The following is a 20,802-nucleotide window of genomic DNA, read 5'->3' as shown; positions in this document are numbered from 1 at the left end:
GTTGGGTTTCCACTGACAGCATGATGGATGACTTCCTTGCTGGAGTATGATTTAAAAAAATAATTGTTATGAGCATTTAAAATAAACCAATGATACTACACTAAGATGATCTCTTTCCCCAGACTACACATTTTGGTTCACAGGATCGCGGGAACTTAAATCCTTTATCTGCCTGGCAAGGCTTGTTTCAGCCTCTACTACAGAGATACAGCAATCACCGCTGGTGATCCCTGGATGGTTCCAGGCGTGCTTGTGTATGTTGGTTAACCCTGCCTGCCTCCATCCCAGATGCATGAGACAAACAGTAGGTTTGGAGGCAGTGTCTCCAGCAATGCTCCAGACACCCCCAATTACCATAGAGTCACCGAGAGTCACCAAGTATCTCACAGCTCAACCACTGAGCAAAGTGGTAAAATATCTGAATTACCCAGTGGTCATTAATTCAACCTGTCCAGATTATACCTACCAGAAATATCCTGAAGTGTTGCTATTATCCAATTTCAGCAGGAAACTGGTCCAAAGTCAATATTATGAGAACAAAACTCTTGGATTCAGGTTAGCTGTGAACAGCAACTTTCTCTGGGATAAAAGGTTTTGTTTTTTTTTCCCTGTGTTTGTTTTTTTTTTAACAAAGCATATTCTAAGGCTATATTGTTACTCTCCTCCAGTGACCGCTGTTTAGCCTCATACTTCCTCTCAGCAGCGGGAAAACTGAAAACTGATCATTAAATGTTTGGAAGAGCCATCATTGCCTCTCAACTCTCCATATTTTACATATTTTTAAAATTAACTAGACTTTATTTATAGCATATAGAAATGCATTTGTTTGCAAACACTGAATATTTTTATATTTGCTATAAAACATATTCATTTTAGTAAAATATCAGTGTTTAACTGTACATAAACACACTGTTGCTTCAGACCTTAAAATGAAGTTTATAAGGAAATTAAAAATAGAATTAGCATATAATCCAGCATCTCCACTTCTGGGCATATTCCCAAAAGAACTGAAAGGAGACTTCGAACAGGTATCTGTTCACCCATGTTTATAGCAGCATTATTCACAATAGCCAAAAGGTGGAAACAACCCAAGGGTCCATCAGTGGATGAAGCAGTAAACAAAATGTGGTGTGTACATACAATGGAATATTATTCAGCCTGAAATGGAATGTTACTCAGGAAATTCTTTCATGTGCTACAAGATGAACGAGCCTTAAGGACATTATGCTAAGTGAAATCAGCCAGTCACAAAAAAACAGCTACTGTGTGATTCCACCTCTACGAGGTGTCTAAAGTAGTCAGATTCATACCCACAGACGGTGGACTGTGCTTACCAGGGGCTAAGGGGAGGAGAGTCTAGGGAGTTATTGTTTAACAGGTACAGAGTTTCAGGTTTGGAAGATGAAAAAAGGTTTGGAGATGGGTGGTGATAGTGGCTGTACACAACATGAAGATACTTAATGCCACTTAAGAATGGTTAAAATGGTGGATTTTATGCATATTTCACCACAATTTTTAAACAATGTTTTAAATGAAGTTTATAAGAATCTACAATTAGTAAAAATTACTAATGAAATAACTTAAGAATAGCTAGGCGGTTATCCTTATGTTTTCTATCCCAGTATTTGCTATTTCTTCTATTTAACTCTCACGTAGTGCTCACCACACTTCAAACTTTACATGTACTAACTTATTTCATCCTCATGATGACCCTTGGAGTAGGTGCTATTATTATCCTCATTTTATGAAAAAGGGTCCAAACAAGAAAACCCACCAATTCTATTTAGTTCAGTTCACCGACATTGACATTCACTAAATAGATTGATCAAATGTTATTGAAGTTTACTTGAGCGCTGTTGAATTTCTCATGTTGATAAAGCTAAGATAATTAGAACTGATTTTGTCTTTAGAAGGAAGTTAGAGAAAACTCAGCCAGTAAAATTCTGAAAATTGTTTTTTGATGATTTTATAAAAGTTGAGATCCTCTCAACCACTTGGTGGGGTTACATTGCTTTTATTGTAAAGCAACTGATTACAATATTCATTATCGTGTGTGTGTATAATATGTATATAAAATATAAAAATATTATCATATGTGTGTATATATAAAATATAAAAATAATATTATTCTTCTCTACACCTAGAAAGACAACCAATTCTGGAAGTTACTTTGAATAGACAGCAAATCAACTTTGAATATCTTCAGCATTAAATTTTTATTTTTCAGAATGTAGACTGTGCCTTGTTATTGTTAGAGAAATTCCATCAGTGGATACCAACTGCTATTAAGGCTTTTAATGTGTTCATTGAACTTAAAAGCACCTTTTCAGCTTTGGATCTTGATATGAGCTTCATAAATAATTACTCCCATCATCACATTACATGGCATTGTTCTAAATGGTAAACTCTCAGGTACTCCCACCAGTGTCCAGTTGGACAGTATTTCCACTCACAGGTGTCAGAATGAGGCGGGTAGGAAGGAAAATGGCCTACCCCACTGCTCAACAGGGAGGACGGGCGTGGAAAGGATGGGCATCTCTCCAGGAGAGCGAAAGTTGCCAGTGGTCATGGGACTCTCGGACCAGAGATTAGAGATTCCTGCAGAGAAGGTAACTGTGTCTCCCACAGAAGGAGCATCACCGGCTTAAGGAGACAACCTAGCCAAAGTCCTAGGTGCCCTTTGTGAGCCCTCACCTGCTCTGGGAATCCAAACCCAAAAGCCCTCATACAGACCCAAGGTTTCCAGTCCCAAAAGGGGAAAAAAAAAAAAACCTGTACAAACAACCTGACTCATTTTACCAAAACTATCTCAATGAGATATTCTGTCCTCATGGTTCAGTGGCAAAGAAGGTTTTATTGAAAAAATATTGAATTGAAAAAAAAATTGAAAAAAATAGAATTAGAGACGCTTAGTGAGTAAAGAGAGATTTCATACTCGTCTTGTGGACAGTATCACCTCTAAATGGGATGGGTGTTCCAGAGAGATACGGCAAACCCTGGGAGTTTCATTTTTATTCTTGGTAACATATAATTCTGTTGAGCTTTGACAAAAGGGCCAGGGAAGGCTAACGTGGCTTCTCTGTTTACAGACTGTGGATTAAACGTACACAAGCAGTGTTCCAAGCACGTTCCCAACGACTGCCAACCTGATCTCAAGAGGATCAAGAAAGTGTACTGCTGTGACCTCACGACGCTCGTGAAGGCTCACAACGCTCAGAGACCTATGGTGGTGGACATATGCATTCGGGAAATTGAAGCAAGAGGTTTGGAAGAGACTCATTATAGTGATTTTATTTTTTACTGTTAATTTTTTACTGTTGTCAAGGAGGCTTTCTTACAATTGTTAAATTGACTCTCCGCTGTTGATGTTGGGGAGATGGTCGGCACAGGCATACACCACACACACACACACACACACACACACATGCTAAATCCAACCAACTACATCAATTTCTGTTTCGTACATAAACCATGCATGTATGCATTTAATACACACTTGCTAAGCGTTTATTATGTGTTACACACTAAGGATGTGAAAGTCACAGTTCTCACCTTCAAGAAATCCATACCGTAATATGCAGAATTGGGGGTGGGGGCAAGTAAGTAAATTCTGTGAGTGCTTGTACTCAAAACCATGGAGCCACAGAGGAAAATATTTTAATCTTATTTGAGGATAGCTCAGAAAGGGTTTATGTCAGAGGTGAGGTTTGAATCGAGTCTTTAAAAGTGCTCCTATTAAATAAGTAAAGAAATTTTTGCTCAACACATGTATTTTCTACCCTGTAGAAATTCACTCCTAGGATTGGTTCTGTTTATTTCAAAGAGGAAAGTTAAAAGATTAAAAAGATCTATTCAGTGAAAAATTGAGAAGGCAAGGAAGGTGGAAACATTTCAAAGAACAGATTCTTTATATTCTGCTTGAGTCACCTTTCCTTTATGTGGGCTTGCTTTGACTCCGCTTTGGTATCAAAATGTTCAGTGATGTGGTGGACAGAGTCTGGTTGGGAGGAGCTTGGACTGTTGGGTGTGATTTGGATAATTGGAAAGGGTTTTACCATTGTTGACATGCATGTGCCCTGCTATAGTTGGTATCCATTATTGTGTCCAAATTGGCTTAATATGTTCTTCAGGTATTTATGCATTCGCCAACTATCCCATTCTTTCCAAAACAAAACAGAAGAGGACGTTATAGCTTATTATCTTAGACATTTTAGAGATAGGAAATTATTCCCTCTTCATGCAGGATGAAAATTATAGCTACTCTGTTCCCTTAAGACTCGCTCCTTTAATCTCAGATTATAGGAAATGCTCCCTGTCTTTTGACTGCTGTGGCTGTCGGAGCTGAATGTGTGCTTGGGGGTCTGGTGAAGATACTGATTCAGGGGCTGAGCTGGGCAAGAGTCAGGTGCCCTGACTCTAGATGAGTGGCCGGGAAGAGTGGCCCTGGGTCCTGCTGTTTAGAGGACTCTGCAATTTAGGGTCAGATCATCAACCTCTCCGGAGCCTACAATCAGGACTTGTGCTTCTCTGGAGAAGCTGGGACCATCCTGTAGTGATCCTCATCACAGACTACTAATAGTTCTGGAAAGTTACTACCATGTCTGATGTCTGACATGTCCACAGGGAGCACAGCACTAAACATGCTTAGGACAAGAGCTAGAATAGCACACGTTAGGAATTTATGCCACGAGAGTCACAGCAAAGGGATTGGAGCTACAGGCATTAGGGGTCTGTGCATGTGAACAGAACCAGAGAATGGGCTGGAAGAAATCCATGTGACACTTCCATTCCCAGCTTCATTGCCACCACTGCCAATATCTTATCCCATCTTCCATCCATAGCAAATTCCTTATTGTTCTCCAATTGCTCTTATATGTCCACTTGTTTCTGCATAATGTGGCAGAGTGAAAAGATCATGAACTTGAAGTTAGATTCCCAGCCCTTTCTCATACTAGCTATAGTATGGCCTTGAGCAAGTTACTTACTCCGTTTGAATATCTATCTCTTCATCTTTAAAGTGAATAGAATCAGTTGTACCTCATAAGGTGGTTGTGAGGCTTAAAATGAGTTGATCTATATAAATGAGCATGTACAGGGCTCAACATATCAGGCTCAATTCTGTAATTTGTTTATTTTTTCTTGGAATGACCAGCTCCCCTAACTCCACCTCCAAATCTGTGTGTTTGACCAATGTACTTAACCTGTATGTTTCAGTGCTGTCCCAGAGACCCCGAATAGTATTGTCTTCAGCAAGATAGAAACCTCTCTTTCCAGCAGCAGTCCAGGGCCAGTGGAGCAGCTCCCCAGGGGCAGAAACCCAGGCCCTGCTGCTTGTTGCTCTGTCATCCTCATCCTTGAGTGCTGCCCTCATCTGCACGATCCCAGACGGTTATCACCATCTTATCTGCATTCCAACCAAGAACAAAAGGGCACTCTCTTTTTCTCCAAGTCCATGACCTAGGCACTGCGTGCATCCCTTCCACTCTCTTTACATTGGACAGAATTTAAATGGCTTCTGCAATGGATGTTGTTCAAAAACCAGAGGTTTCATCATAACAGGGGAAGGGGAGAACTAATGTTGGAAGAGAAGCTGGAAGCCTCTGCTAACTGTGGCAAACTTCATTCCATCCTTCATGACCTCCTTCAAAGGCAGCTCCTCAGTAAGACCTTCTCCATAGCCTCTTCTATCAGAAGGCAGGGTTAGTGTTCACTGTGCTGTGCCCCCGGGTGCCATGGTGTCCTCGCCCCTGCTGCAGTGCAGGTTACAGCTGGACTGAGGCAGGCTTACAGGCACCACCAACTAGAACAGGATGACACCAGGTCTCACTCTGTTCGCCAACTCAGCTGATCAGTAATGACAACTGTAATAGTAATAGACAGTAATAGACAACTCTATTGAGATGAATTCTGAAGCTGAGTGAGGCTCGGTGGGAGAAAAGCTGAGGTCAGTTAAGAATGTCTCTGATGGTCACAGGAGAGAGGAGGAGCAGTATTTACGCGATGCATTTCTCTCTGATACAGACCCGATGCCACCCCTCATATAAGGTGGATAGTACACGTGAAAAACAGGAGTATATATTAATTGTCAAGGGTTTGACAGAGCATCCTGCAGCAGCAGTGGAAGCTATTTACTTGCTTGTTTATTATTACTGCAGCTGTAGTTTGAAAGCAGCTAGTTTTTGACATACAAGGTCTGGAATCTTGTCCTCTATCCCTTCTGATATGTTGGGGACTGGGCTAAGCCTTAAGATGTATCTTAACAAATCAGTATAAGATTTAGGAGCAGAACCCACATCTTTTTCTTAGCCTACATATACAGTGATCAAGTTTCCAGAATCATTTATTTGAATTTTATTTTCCTGCATCTGTTTGTACGATCATTTATTTGACCGTATAACAATTAAGTCAGTCAGATTTAGTTAAACGTTTAACATATTGTCATGTTTATGATTAAACATAAAAGGCTATAGAATTTGGACAGTTCCAATAAAATCAGGAGAATACGTAACCACACACTCATACGTGGATGTGCACCTAGCACAGTGCTACGTGTGGTATGGCACAGGGGAGAAAGCGGCTGGCTGCCTGAAACAGTGGAACTGCATCCAGCAGTCAGATGAACAAAGAAAGCAGGAGACCACATTTGATGAGAATCTTAAACATGGGTTCACTTCGCAAAGCCAGGCAGAAAGAAGAGCAGATCGCTGAGGTCCCCACTGCCACACAAGCCAATGAAGACAAACTTGCATGGAAACTGAGATGGACAAGTTCAAGTTCTGACGTGACAGTGTGTAATATATATGAGCACTGGCTATATTTGCTCATTTCCTGATAGCACCCAGTGTAGATAGGAAATTAGATTCTTTCTTAGATGTTTCAGGAAGTAAAAGTTAAAATTTATCTGTCTCTTTCTTTTTTAACAGGATTAAAGTCAGAAGGCCTTTATAGAGTCTCTGGGTTCACTGAACACATTGAAGATGTTAAAATGGCATTTGACAGAGGTAGGTTTGCACTTTCTTAAGTGCCAAATGACTTATCCTTAGCACCCTGTCTTTTGGAACCAGATTTTATTCATAGTGGGAGTGGGGTTTTAGAGCTACTGAGGGCTGTTCTTTAGGAAGCCAAGGAGTAATGGTTTACAAGTATCATAGTTCTCTGCTCCTCTGGGGAAGGTGTTTCTTTAAAAGTCATGGACAATTGACAACATGGGGAAGTGAATTTAAAATACTACTTAAATGATCAACAGCATTTGGTGCCATTAAGATTCTTGACTTGGTTGCCCAACATTTATTTATGGTCAGTCCACGTGGCACCAGGGTACCTTCAGCCTCCATCTCAGGATCCCATTGACTCTTCTCCCAAAGCTCCAAAGAAGAGAGCATAGGGATGAAGGGGACCCCCCGCACAAGGATGTAACTCCTTTTGTTCTTTATGCCTGTGCCATGTGTCCTCTAGGCCATGTTCACTCTTAGGCCAGATACCATGAGCCAACTTGGGAACTTGTTAAAAATACAGATCACCAGGGCCTATCCTGGGGACTCATTCAGGAAGCTGGGTGAGCCCAAGAATCTGTACTTCTGTTGAAAAATCCAAATAACTCTGGTACAGCCAGTCAGGAGATAAAGCCTGCAGCCTACTAGACAGACAGACCCACCGCTCTATAGAGCAGTAGATGAGGTCTCTGTGATTTAGCTGCCCTGTCTGTTCAGGCTCATGGTCAGTTCCTCCTCTCTGCATACTTTATACCCCAGCAATATTGAAATACTCCCTACATCTTTTTATGAACAAGGACCTGGGCTCACATTGCTCTGTCCATCTTGAATGTGTTCACATCTCTGCCTGGGAAGCACCTCTTTCGTGAATCCTCCCCGACCACTCCAAGCTGATCTAAGACTTCCATTTCCTTTTCCTCTGTCCTTCCACGTAGCAATCTTCTCATTTTCTAGTCATTGTTGAGTTGCATGCCTGACTCCCAATCTGACTAGAGTTATTTGAAGGGAGTACAGTTGACCCTCTGTATCTGTGGGTTTCACATCCTTAAAGTCAACCAATCATGGATCAAATTTTTTTTTTTAATTCCAGAAAGTTACAAAAAGCAAGACTTCAATTTGCCACATACTGGCAGCTATTTACATAGCATTTACATTGTATTAACATTATTTCCCTATCATTTACACTATATTAAGTAGTATAAGTAATCTAGAGATGATTTAAAGTGTACGGGAGGATGTGCATAGGTTATATACAAATACTAAGCCATTTTATGTAAGGGACTTGAGCATCTGCGGATTTTGGTATCTAAGTGATGGGGGGTTCCTGGAACCAGTCCTCCATGGATACTGAGGGACAACTGTATGTCTTTCCTTCTGCGATCTACTAGGGCTTAACAGTGCCTGGCACATGATAAATTCCCAATAAATGTTTATTAAATATGTACATAACAGGATCATATGGCATATCTGCCATACTCTTACTGTTTTCAGTACATTAGCAGCTTTTTACATCCTCAGAACCAAATTTGCTTCAGCTCTTCTTATAAAAGAAAATGCTAATAGCCCCTATATGATTGAAACATATTTTTATCCAAAAAATTTTATAGACTGTGACCAATTAAATTGGACTGATATTTACAAATAGTAAAACAAAAGTCAAAAAATGTCTTCAGAATGATTGTAAAAAATAGTAAGAAATACAATATTATCTATACATGATGGAGGGTTAAAGTTTCCCAGATTAAATTCCTAAGGACTGGGGAAAGAATAACCAAGTTAAAAGAAACATCTACAAGCCTGAAAGAGACAATTGAAACTAAAGATATTCAGCCATTATTGGATGTATGTGATCTTCAAATCCGAGCCCAAAGAATACTCTCGAAAAGCTTCTTGATTTTTATTTCAGAATAGATTGTTACTCCATTATGAACCTTTGTGTCTAGAATATAAATTACTGTGCTCGATTTCTGTTTAGCAAATTACCAGGGGCTGGGACCCAAAGAACTATTTTAAGTCTGTTTCACCACCCTTTTGGCTGCACTTACCCTCAGACCCAAAATCCCTCTTACCAAACTTCTTTTTGTTCCTTCCTGCATCTCGGTGTTACTAGAAGCCAAAGTAGTCAGCTGAGACTTGTAAGGGAGCATTCATTGTTGGATCTTTTTTTCTTTCTGGGCATGCTTTAACTCGGTGAAATAAGGTCCTAATTAGGAACTGGATCAATGATTGTTTTTCAGATGGTGAAAAGGCAGATATATCTGCCAACATCTATCCAGACATAAACATCATCACTGGAGCCCTTAAACTGTATTTCAGAGACTTACCCATTCCCGTCATCACCTATGATACCTATTCCAAATTTATAGAAGCAGCAAGTAAGTATTGAGAACTAATTTTTTACTGGCACCAAGTTTTTAAGTGCAATGCTTTTGACTGCAAGAAAATTAAAACTCAGACCTGATGAAGTTTTGCATGAGGACCTGCTTTGCCAAGTGAAGGCACAATGGTACAGTTCATAGAAAACCAGGCATCGTTCACCAGCTGAGTTGAACCAGCGTTAAGCCAGCTCTACTCGTCTGAAGCTGGATGCCAGGCAGCTCTGTCTCTCCCCATCGTTCCTCCTTTGCTGAGAACCAGCACAGTCAGACCTACTCGGTTATGTGCTGGAAGCAGAATGCTTCTGTAGTAAACAATCAGATGTTCTTCAATGGGGACTGTATAGATTCATTCTTTCATCTATTAGGCAGAATCCCATTGCTGATCAATTGAAGTCATACCCCAAGTTTTACACATTGATGCTGTTCAAAATTAGTAGTATCCCAAGAATATATTGTGTCAAGTACTAGAATTGGAATTCTCACCATCTCCTAGTTTAATCTACCTGATGAGGCAAATACTCTAATCCCACTTTACAGAGAAGGAAAGCTGAGGCTTACAGAGCTGAGCTCACAGATCCAGGAATGGAACATCAGCGTCAGTTTTCCATCAGCCCTCAGTTGCTCATTCAGGGTTTGGCACTTGGGTCACTGAGGCCAGGAGAGAGGACCACAGTGTATGGCGGGGTGGAGGGGGCGGTGGGGCTGAGCTGCACTACACTTTGTCCAGCAACATAGTGAAGAATGGGAGATTCAGATGCTAGAATGCATCTAGTGAAGTCAAGTGCACTTTGAGGAAGTTTTTATAAAAAAAATATAATCTTTAAAGGTATGTGTTGCTAAATACAGTAATGAGATGCCTGACGGGGAAAGATGTGGGCCGGATGGGATTAACACAAGATACACCTTCCAGATGAGCTGCAGCCCTCCTCCCTGGTGAGAGCAGTCTTTCCTGGGTCCTGGTGATCTTGGGGGAGAAAGTTCTGGCAGCAGGGTACCCTCTGCCCCAGAGAGAGTGACTAGGAGAGCTTTCTTTGAGCAGCTGCCAATACCTATCAGAGTCCTGGAAAGCAGAAGCAGGCGTGCTTCCTCCCATTGTTAATGTGCCTAGTATCTACTTCCTACCCTGGACGGCACTCTGGGGTCACCCATGCCGACATTTGGGTGAAAAGTGCCATCACTGCAGAGCAAGTTGGCTGGCTCACCTGCAGGGCCTTTGCGTTGTAAAGTGTATTCAGTTAGGAAAACCTGCCAGGGAAAGACTTATTAGACAACTTCAAGAGGATGCTGCCAAGTATAGTCCAGTTTAAGTTAAAGCTGGTGATAGTGACATTTCTAGCAAACCCAGCATTCAGAAGATGGGCAAAGCACAAGTCTGTGCACGTGCCTCCAGTAAGCATGTGCGGGACTGCAGATTCACAGGGCAGGGACCGTGTGCAGCCTCCTGCCATGCAGCCAGCGGGCGTTCAACATGCCTGTGGTTCCAGCCTCAAACCCTTTCTAGAATAAGGCAAGACACAAACAAGTTGATTACTTTAAGTGAAATATTACCCAAAATTGCATGAACTTATTAGACTTCCCCTTCATCTGTAGCTAGAACAGACCAAACTTCTTGTTACTTCTCTGAAAACTTGAATGTCTCAGCACTGCACTAATATTCACTCTCCGTGATCTTCACAGAAATCTCCAATGCAGATGAGAGGCTGGAAGCAGTCCATGAAGTGCTGATGCTGCTGCCTCCTGCCCACTATGAGACCCTCCGATACCTGATGATCCACCTCAAGAAGTAAGCTGACACCTCCTCTGGCACCGCCTGGGCACCGCCTCGGCACACCCTATCTGCCCCGGGGCAGTGAGTGCATTAGGAAGAGTTCACAAACTTCCTCTCCAACCCACCAAGTGGATACATCCCCCTTTAGAGTGAACTAGGCTGCTTTCTCCAGGCCAGCCCCGTTTATAACTGCTAGCACACTCGCTCTGTGGCAGGGACTCCTCCACGCACTTGAGGTGTGTTATCTCTATGAGGTACTGTTAGGGGCCTCATGTTACAGATAATATTGCTAAAGCTTATATAAGTTAAGTAACTGATGCAAAGAGGTGAAGTAAAGCAGGGATTGAAATCCAGTCTGACCCAGAACCCATATTCTGTCTTAACTATTGGTCTACACTGCCTTTATATCTGCATCTTCCTCGCACACAAGCCTTGTACTCTGTGTTCTGTTCTTCCTCCTCCTGTCACACCAGTCCCAGACTCCCCCATCCCCACCCTGATCTCTTGTTTTACCTGATGTATTAGTTATCTATCACTGAGTAACAAATTGCCCCAAAACTTAGTAGCTAAAAACAACAGACATTTATTATTGCATAGTCTTTGTGATCAGGAATCCAGATTGGCTTTGTTGGGTGCCTCTGGGTCAAGGTTTATAATGAGGTTGCCGTCAAACTGAGAGCCAGGATACAGTCTCATCTGAAGGTCTGAGTGAAGGAGCATCCACTTCCAAGCCCACTCACATGGTTTTTGGCAGGATTCAGTTCCTCTGAGGCTATTGGACTGGAGGCCGCACTCTCTTGCTGACTGTTCTCTGGAGGCCACCCTCAGTTCCCTGCCATTTGAGCCTCCCTATGGGCAGCTCCCCAAGTGGCAGCTGGCTTCCCTTATAGCAAGCAAGCAAGAACACCCACAGTGAAAGACAGTCTTCCTGTAACCTAACCTCAGAAGTCACATCCCATCGCTTTCGCTGTACTCTGTTTGTTAGAAGCAAGTCACTAGGTCCAGCCCATGCTCTAGGGGAAGGGATCACAAAAGGGTATGAATTCCAGGATCACTGGGGGCCATCTCAGAGGGTGCCTGCCACAGAGGGCTGCACACCGGGCTGTCTGTGTGAGAGCATGTGAGACCGATGGAGGTGGGTGTTTACACAATACAGAAGCCTCTGGTTCCAGACTCTTTTCCTTAAACCATGGATCTCTTTCCTTCCCCATACTTGTATAATGAGGTCCATGAGTTGGTCTTTGAGATGTTGGCGGCATCAAGGCACTTCTGTGTGCCTTCCTCTGTGTTTTTGGAAGATACATGGCAACAGTCCATTCTTAGATAAAATAAACCAAAAATTTTCTGTACTGACCAACTTACAGATCCATTCAGTAAGTGAAAGAAAGCAGGTTGAGAATACTGCAGAAACACCAAGGCATTGAGGTTTTTATTTTTTTATAAGGTAGAAACCTTATAAAACATATAAATACTGTTGCTTATTCAAGGTGATCAGAGATGTAACATTTAGCTCAGAAGGTTCCCATTTTAATTTATTGAATTTCAGAGTACAGTAATTTTTGGATTAAAAAATAGACTTGAATGTTAGCCCAGCTTTCAATTCGCTTTATTTCTTTCAGTGTCCAATTGTTATACTTTGGAAGGCAAAGTAACATTTTCAGGCAAAATGCTGACATGTCCCAGTTGAATCTTAAATGCCAATTACATAGTATTTTTATTATGGAGGGCTTGCTCACCATCTTAGTTGGTCAGATGTGGTGCCTGACTTAATGGGAGGTTGTGATCAGTTTAATAGCAAAGAATGTCCTCTTTCTACCTCCCTCTTAGCTTTGCAACATGAAAATCATGCAAGTTGAGCTGACCTTCCTGCAATAATGCTAAATGGCTAGTCTTAATTAGCTTCGAGAGAATAGACACGAAGGGATGATCTCCTGTGCAAAACCTAAACATATGTTAGTCCTATTTTGTTCTTCTTTGGAGAAGGTACTCCCTTTTAGATCTGTTTTGAACATTCTAGAACCTAAATTCCTTCAAGCAAGAATCTGGGAGATTATCTTTTTATTCTACTAGAAAGGTATTAAGCCAACTTTGAAGTTCATTCTTAAAGGCTTTGCAGTTCTTATCTGGATGTTGAAATGATGATTTTGAATTCCAACGATAATTAATGCTCCAGACCTCATCCTGTGGGAACTAGAAGTAATGTCAACTGCTTTCCCCTTTGGCCACATTCCAGCTATTCCCCAGTCCCGTGATGATGGCTTGGCTATTCCTAAACTCGTAGCAGCCCCATCTTCCATGTGACCTTTCTCCTCGGGCACTAGCCCTGCCAGCAGACAGGGAATCTGCCCTCTGCCTCCTGGCTTGTCAGCATACAGACCAGCAGAAAGCGACAGGAGGGAGGAAAAAAAAAAAAAACTTGCATACAAGCCTAGACTAAAATCTGAATGCACTATGGACCACCTAATAACCTACTGCCCCTTCAAACCAATGATGTTCCCTCAGTGAGAGTTCCACATTTATTTAGTGAGAAGGATTGATTTTATAATTTTGAAAACTCTGCCTATACCAGATTCACTTAGCAGTTCACGTCCCCTGGCTGAAAGCTATGCCAACAGTCTAATAAAAAAAAAAAAAAATCAGAAAATTACCTTTTAAAAAATACTTTTCTGTAATACTAATTCTCAGTTTTCTTTGGAAAATTCCCAAACCGGAGACGTTCTTGGGGTACATAATCAGTACACCAATCCACCAGCAAGCCCGTGTAAGGTCTCTGTGTATGTTTGTCTTGCAGGGTGACTCTGAATGAAAAGGACAATTTAATGAATGCTGAAAATCTGGGGATCGTGTTCGGGCCCACTCTGATGAGGCCCCCTGAGGACAGCACCCTCACCACCCTCCATGACATGCGGTACCAAAAGCTGATTGTGCAGATTTTAATAGAAAACGAAGATGTTTTGTTTTAAGCCACCAGGGAAATGAACTGAATGGCCCCAGCCCCATCTAAAGCTGATAAGGCTAAAGAAATAAAACCATTTCTTAGACTGGTTCTGTTTTCCAAACAAGTGACAGAATTTCCTGGACCGCAGTGGACTGCCAGGTCGGCTGCTGTGTCTCATAGACACTGGCCCCTAGAAGGGAGAACAGCAAAGATGCGGGTGAGAAAAAGCCCTCTCCTCTGGTCTTTGCCGTGCCTCGTATGTCTGTCTGTTTTGCTGGAAGAGTGATTAATAAATCTTTCTTTAACTTATTAAAAAAAAATGTAGACCTTTAAACTTCAGTCTTATCAGTAATAAAAGGGAGCTTAATTCATAGAGGTACTTGATACAGTTATACATTTTCCACTTACAAAAAAGAAAAGACAATTCTATATGTTAAATGTTAAATGAAACTTATATTGTAAAATGTATTTTTATTTTAGCTGCAAGAATGTTACTTTATTTTAGCAAATAGAACTCAATGCAGTGCATTGATTATTACCCTGTGTACCTTGTCCTGCCTTCTTGCTGTGATCCCTGAAAAAGTTTACCATGAATGCAGTATTATCTTGACATACCTCTGTCCTTATCAGTGCTTTGCAATGAAATTTCACCTCCCATCTGTGGCCCTGCTTTTGATAGTTTCTGCTGTTGAGCACTGGCATTTTGCTACCGTATGGTGTATGTTTATAGCAATTGTAAGATGGTCTGAAACATCACCAATTTTCTTTCCATACAAATTGTGTGAAATCCCAAAGTACGTTTTGGAATTGGTCATAGTCTTTCCAGATCCTGTGTGTACATCCCAGAACATGTAGAATGTGGTTATTTTACGTAAAATGATTTGGGAACACTGGTTATGTCTGGGCCGCGTAAAAAGTTAGCACTTTTCCTCTTTTCTTTTCAGACAAGCACTCTGAATTCATCTGTTAATGGCAAGTTGTACTTTTGCCACATTTCTGTAATTATGAAAAGTGAATCTGCAGAATTGTTGATTTTTTTTCATTTTTGTTTTGTAAACAAGCCTATTTTTTGAATTCAGAATGAATAAGTTTGATTTTTACAAATATTTGTTCCTCCTTGATAAAAATAGCTCTGATGGATAATAATTTAATATGATTTGATTACGACAGTTCTATCTCATTGGTTATATTTATCTCAGCATGAGCTTTTCACACCAAGATTTCTATATTTTGTAACATAGGCAAAATATTTAAAACATCAAAAACTGTAAATCTAAGGTTGTTCTTTTTTTTTTTCTTAAATCCAACTACAGTGTCTTTTCCTTTGATTGTCTAAGATGATTCATGTAATTACTCACCAGTCTTGTTTTGGAGTGACCAGAAGAGCATTACTGTGTGATAAGTGAGCTGAAGGCGGGGAGGGCGGTGCAGCTGACATCCTGGAAAATCCCAAGGGCTATAGGGATGGACTCCATCGGCACACGGGGGTCAAAACGGTTCTGCTTGGTTCCTTCTATTATCATTCCTCCCGACTGTACAGATTTGTTTGTTGTAGCTTATGTACTTCTTGATACTGTCAAAAAATTATCTGAAATGGTTTTATTTTGTGAAGTGAACAATACTTTGTAATTTATGATAGTGTAAATGGAAGGAAAAGCATTAAATGTATTAAATTCTTCTGTCTATCATTTTGGAAGACGCAAAAGAAATTGGTGTTGGGGAGTGGATGGGGTTGGGGCAGAATATTCAAAACATTGCTCCCAGATGGAGTTTGGCCAACAAAGTTCCTGTCATCACCAAAACACGATGAGAAGACAGAAGCATGTCACAGAGTCCCCGCCTCCTAGCCCTCCTCCAGGGGAGCCTGCCTGCGTTTAAGCTTCCAGTGCTCCACTTTCCCTTTCTACAAGACCCGTCACATTTGCGTCCTTCATTGAGAGGCGTGGTGTTTAGAACAGATCACCCTAGGCCACGTGCAGGAGGGCAAGATAAGAGTTTTGGAGCCAGAAAGACTCACGTTTGAATAGCAAATCTGCCTGTTACCGGCTGCCTTGGGAATGAGTTTGCTCATCTGAAAAACTAGGAGACAGATTCTGATTGGGACACCTTAGATGAAATGATGATATAAAGTAACTAGCAATAGTTATTTCTTATCATCATCATTATTTTAAGAATGAGGACTTAAGAGAGGGAAGGATATAGCATGGGGTGGAAAGGAAGACGCACGAGAGAAAAGGATTTGTCCCAATTTAAATCCAAGTAATAATAAGGCGTATTATTGCAACACGGCTCTATAATGTGTAATGAGGGTCACTTGACTCCTTTTCTCGAATGTGATTACAACACCTGATCCCCTCCTCTGTGCTTTAGTCTGAAGCCTGCTCACCCATGCTATCTTCCCCACCATCTGGCAGCCTGACATGGCTCCTCTTACCTGGCTTGCAATTCCTGCCATTGGAATAACTCTAGCAGTTAGACCTGAAAAGAGGCAGCATTGTTTCCAGAACCCACCATTAAATGATCCACAAGTGGGTTGTGGGAGGTGGGATAGGGGCAGTGTAAGTGGGGAAAGACCCTTTTCTTTCTCCTGTGAACATAAATGGGCACCTGGGTTCCAAGCACCTGTGGCTGGTGCAGAGTTTCAAGGGCAGCAGCCTGGAAGGGACGAGGGAGGGGAGATATGAGAAACTAAGGAAAGTAAAGACCACACAGGCATATTGCCTGGGCTGTCCTGCCTCCAGCTGAAAACTCAACTCAGGTAGCTTACAAATTCCCAAGATCTATCAATCCCCAAATGTATAGTCAGTCTTTTGATTTTTTTTTAAAGTAGTATTCATTAATTTTCAACAAATATTTATCAAGCACTTATTAATGGGCCAGACACTGTGAATACTGGCAAGGAAAGGGTTTATCTCACTAGAAGAATTAAATAAAAAGTTCAGTTTGGCTGCAGAGAGAAAGCTGGTCATGTTAAGGAGGTCTGGTGCTACTAATTTTTTTTTTAAATAAACTTAATTTTGGAGTAGTTTTATATTTACAGAAAAGTTGCAAAGATACTACAGAGAGTTCTTGTGTACTCCTCACCCACTTTCTTCTAATATTAACATCTTATATAACCACAGTACATTTATTAAAATACGAAACCAACGTGAGTATATTACTATTAAGTAAACGCCAGGCTTTTTTCAGATTCTATGAGCTTTCCACTAATGTCCTTTTTCTGTTCCAGGATACAATCGAGGACACCACATTGCGTTTAGCATTAATGGGTTTTAAGAAACAAATGACACAATCTAGTTTACTTTTTTAAAAGATAACTTACTTGAGTGTGGCTCCATCTGAGAATATGCACAGGTAGGGGTGGTGAGAGTCGACGCCGGGGGTCACATAGATGTGTGTCGTTGTCATTATAAGACTAAAGTGATGAAGCCTGGATCACGTGGTAGCAAGGCAGAGATAAACAGACAGGACTGAGTTATATTTAGGAGGTAGAGTTGAAAAAATTGATTACAGATTGGACTAAAGAATCAAAGATGACTCTCACAGTGCTTAATTTAACAACCTGATAATATTTTCTGAAATGGACCCAGAAAGAGCCAGCAGTTCTTGAGGAGGGGTAGAGAAAGTAAGAGAGATGGTGAGTTCCGTGTTGGACGTGATGAAACAGAGACAGCTGTGAAATGTCCAGACTGAGATATTTCATGCTCAACAGCATTAACAGAACCAAGCTGGAGGTAAGGATTTGGAAGGGACATGAGAGGTAACAACTGGAACCATGGGATTGAATGGGACTGCCCAAGACACAGAGCAGAAATACAGGAGAGGCCTGATTCGGGGTTCTCTGGGGTATGCAGCGGGGGGGAGATGAGAGCAGGAGAGGGCAAGTGAGGTCCACTTTAATGTAATCAAATATAGAGGGGCTCATGAATGCGGTTTGGAAAGACCCTTTCCCTTGTCTTCAGGTTTGTTTCACAAAGTCCTAACCCATCTCTTTGTTCCATTTCGAGGTATTTTGCTACGTGCAAGGCACTGTGTTAGACCCTGTGCTTTGGAGGGGTTTGTTTAGTTAGATGCTTTGTAAATGCAAACGAGCCAAGGTCACTTTTTTTTTCGTGAGTTGAACAGATACCATCATACCCAAGGACCTCCTTCACTGCCTTCCACTGCAGTTTGTACTTACTTCTAATCCCACACTAGTCCTGTGATTGTGTGTACATGGGTCTCCCACCGAAGTACCAGCTCCTGGGATTAGGAATGTGGATGCCACATGCCGGCCATGCCCACCATCCTGCAAGTCTCAATTCAGGGTTTACTCTCTGCTCAGACTTGCCCTGGCCTCCCCAGGCAGAGTACATAGGTGCCAACTGCAGACACACGAAAGCAAGGAAGTTCAGAGAGCTCTGTAGAATTGGCTTTAACCAGAACATGAAATGTGAAGGAGGAGGAGGTTAAACAAGCAGAGTTGTGCCAGGGAATAAGGAACCTTGTGTGTCAAGTACAAGTCAAGCTTAGAAAGAGCTGTCTGGTGACACGTGGAGGATAGTCCAGAGGATGTAAGATCAGAGACACAGAAGCTAATCAGGAAGATATTACCTGAACTTGGCTTCCAACTGGAGGGATGGAGAAAAGCCATGATAAGAGAGAGGTTTAGGGCGTTGTCAGCACTTCCTGATTTGATGCCAGAATTGAAAGGAAGGAGTCATGAGTGACACCCCCACTTCCAGTTTTTTACAATTAAATGAATATTTAGGAAGATACTAAAACGTAGGAAGTAAAGCAGGTTCAGCAGGGAGAAATTGTGGATGCAGTCTGCAGGATGCATTGTGGTGCTAATGGTTTAACCACATAAAAATATCTTGTAGATGGTTGGACACATGGTTTTGGAGCTCAAGAGAGGGATGAGCTGGTAGATGTGACCCGCTCAGACTGTACAGATAGCTGAAATAAAGGGGATCAATAATAGGTACCTGGGTAAGAATAAAAGTCTGAGGAACAGGCAAAATTAGATAGGAATAAGTGTATATTTGGGGGGCAGGAGGAGTGGGGGAACTGGGGTTCTTTTCCAGGGGGTCACATGCTAAAAACCCATGAGGTTTTTATGGGCCAACGGGTTCATGGCTCTTGGAATGGTCAAGGTGGTCACCTTGGAACAGTCAGGAACAGTCCCAAGGTCCCAAGTCCCAAATCCATGGCAAGGTCAATATACTGCCAGCAGCCCATATGGACTGTTGCTTGAGCATGGATTACTGACTTCAGATAATAAGGAAATGATCATTAACTTATAAAAACATAGATTCATCAGTCAGGAAAGTGTGTATTGCACATAACATGAAACTATAATGCAAAGGGCTTAAACAGTAAGGACATCTCAACAAGATCTCACCATCTCCAAGATTGGTGCTGTCTTTCTTTCTGCTCCATCGTGCTCAGTTTATTGGCTTTTCCCTCTGGCTTTGACAAACATCATATAGGAAGGTGGCTGCAAAGAGAAGCAGGACAGTGTCTTTCTCTTCCTGTGAGTCCCATTTAACAGCCAGGAAATCTTTCCCCAACATACATCCCCTCACAACTCCTTGGCCAGAATGCATAGCACACTTATGGCTAAACTAGTCATTAGCCAGGGGAATGAGATTACCATGATTAGTTTAGATCCATGTGGCACAAAACATGGTCCCTTAGCCAGCAACATCATGACCTGGGACTTGTTAAAAATGCAACTTCTCAGGTCTGATTCATTGAATCCGGGGCTGGGGCCTTGCAATCCATTTTTAACAAGACTTCCAGGTGATTCTAATGCAGGATAAATTTGAGAAGCTGGTCTGGAATAATCAGGGTTTCACCTAAACTGGGGATAAATCCACCCTCTTCAAGGAGTTTGGATACCTGAAGAAATTCAAGATTTACTAACAAAGAAGGGGAAATGGATTTGTAGCAATGGGGAGCTGAATAAGACTTTCCACACCTGTAGACCAAGGTCCCTAAAGGCCTCTCACCCCCATAACCATAGAACCAACTCTGCCTCTAATAGAACACCATCTAAACTGCAAGCTTCCTGAGGGCAGGAAGCTGGTCTACTTTGCTCACCCCTCTACCCCAGACCCTACTTGACGCTGTGTCTAGCATAGAGTAGGTGCTCAAACCTTTTCTAAACTAATAGAATAATCCTACAAATACTCAAACATCCTGTATTTTGGTGTGATGGAGGAGGGGGAGATTCTAGAAGCAAAAGAATCTGAAAATGCATATTGACTCTTGACCACCATTTGGAGTTCTGCCCAATATCTGAACCCATCTGTTATTGAAGCTTTCTTGGAACTAGTTATCCTTAACCCACCGAATCTTCACCATATTCTTTCTCCTTCAATCCAGGAGGAATGATTAAGCCTCAAAATATTTCATTTTCCAAAATCTGAAGATCTAAGTCTCTAGTTCAATTGCCCAGGACACAACTTCAATTGTGGGCTGCAACCCTTCTGTTTAAATCCTGGCTCTTACCACTTTCTGATAGTGTAACTTAGGGAAAGTTACTTTACTTCTTAAGCCTCAGTTTCCTTGTCATTATAATGGACTAGTATTGGTACCTATTCCATGAAGTAATTGTGAGGCTTAAGATAATCTATGTACAGCACTCAGTAGAGTATTTGGGGCACAGAGTAAGACAAATGTTTGTCTAAAAACTCAACAGTGATGGGAAACTTTTATGACAATTCTTAGACCATTAATATC

General features: G+C 41.6%; 2 protein-coding genes across 3 annotated transcripts in view; one reads left to right on the top strand and one right to left on the bottom strand.

Moving 5' to 3' along the window:
• Positions 1-15,764, top strand: part of CHN2 (chimerin 2) — a 268,979-nt gene extending 253,215 nt beyond the window's left edge. For both annotated transcript variants that reach the window (XM_074367307.1, XM_074367308.1), the window contains exons 9-13: positions 3,090-3,263; positions 6,924-7,001; positions 9,230-9,367; positions 11,048-11,153; positions 13,930-15,764. In XM_074367307.1, the coding sequence (XP_074223408.1) occupies positions 3,090-3,263; positions 6,924-7,001; positions 9,230-9,367; positions 11,048-11,153; positions 13,930-14,101 (668 nt within the window). In that variant the 3' untranslated portion in view covers positions 14,102-15,764. The remainder of the gene's footprint in view (positions 1-3,089; positions 3,264-6,923; positions 7,002-9,229; positions 9,368-11,047; positions 11,154-13,929) is intronic.
• The window catches only part of LOC123613410 (uncharacterized), a 107,584-nt gene continuing 99,508 nt past the window's right edge, over positions 12,727-20,802 (bottom strand). The window contains exons 4-7 of the mRNA XM_074366614.1: positions 19,460-19,555; positions 17,399-17,506; positions 15,435-15,664; positions 12,727-14,266 (exon numbers count right to left, since the gene is read on the bottom strand). The gene's annotated coding sequence lies outside the window, so the exon portion shown is untranslated. The remainder of the gene's footprint in view (positions 14,267-15,434; positions 15,665-17,398; positions 17,507-19,459; positions 19,556-20,802) is intronic.

The sequence above is a fragment of the Camelus bactrianus genome, chromosome 7 (genome assembly GCF_048773025.1).
Source record: "Camelus bactrianus isolate YW-2024 breed Bactrian camel chromosome 7, ASM4877302v1, whole genome shotgun sequence".
Classification (NCBI taxonomy): domain Eukaryota; kingdom Metazoa; phylum Chordata; class Mammalia; order Artiodactyla; family Camelidae; genus Camelus; species Camelus bactrianus.
Note: the sequence above shows the minus strand (reverse complement) of the source record. Positions and strands in the feature narration are given on the sequence as shown.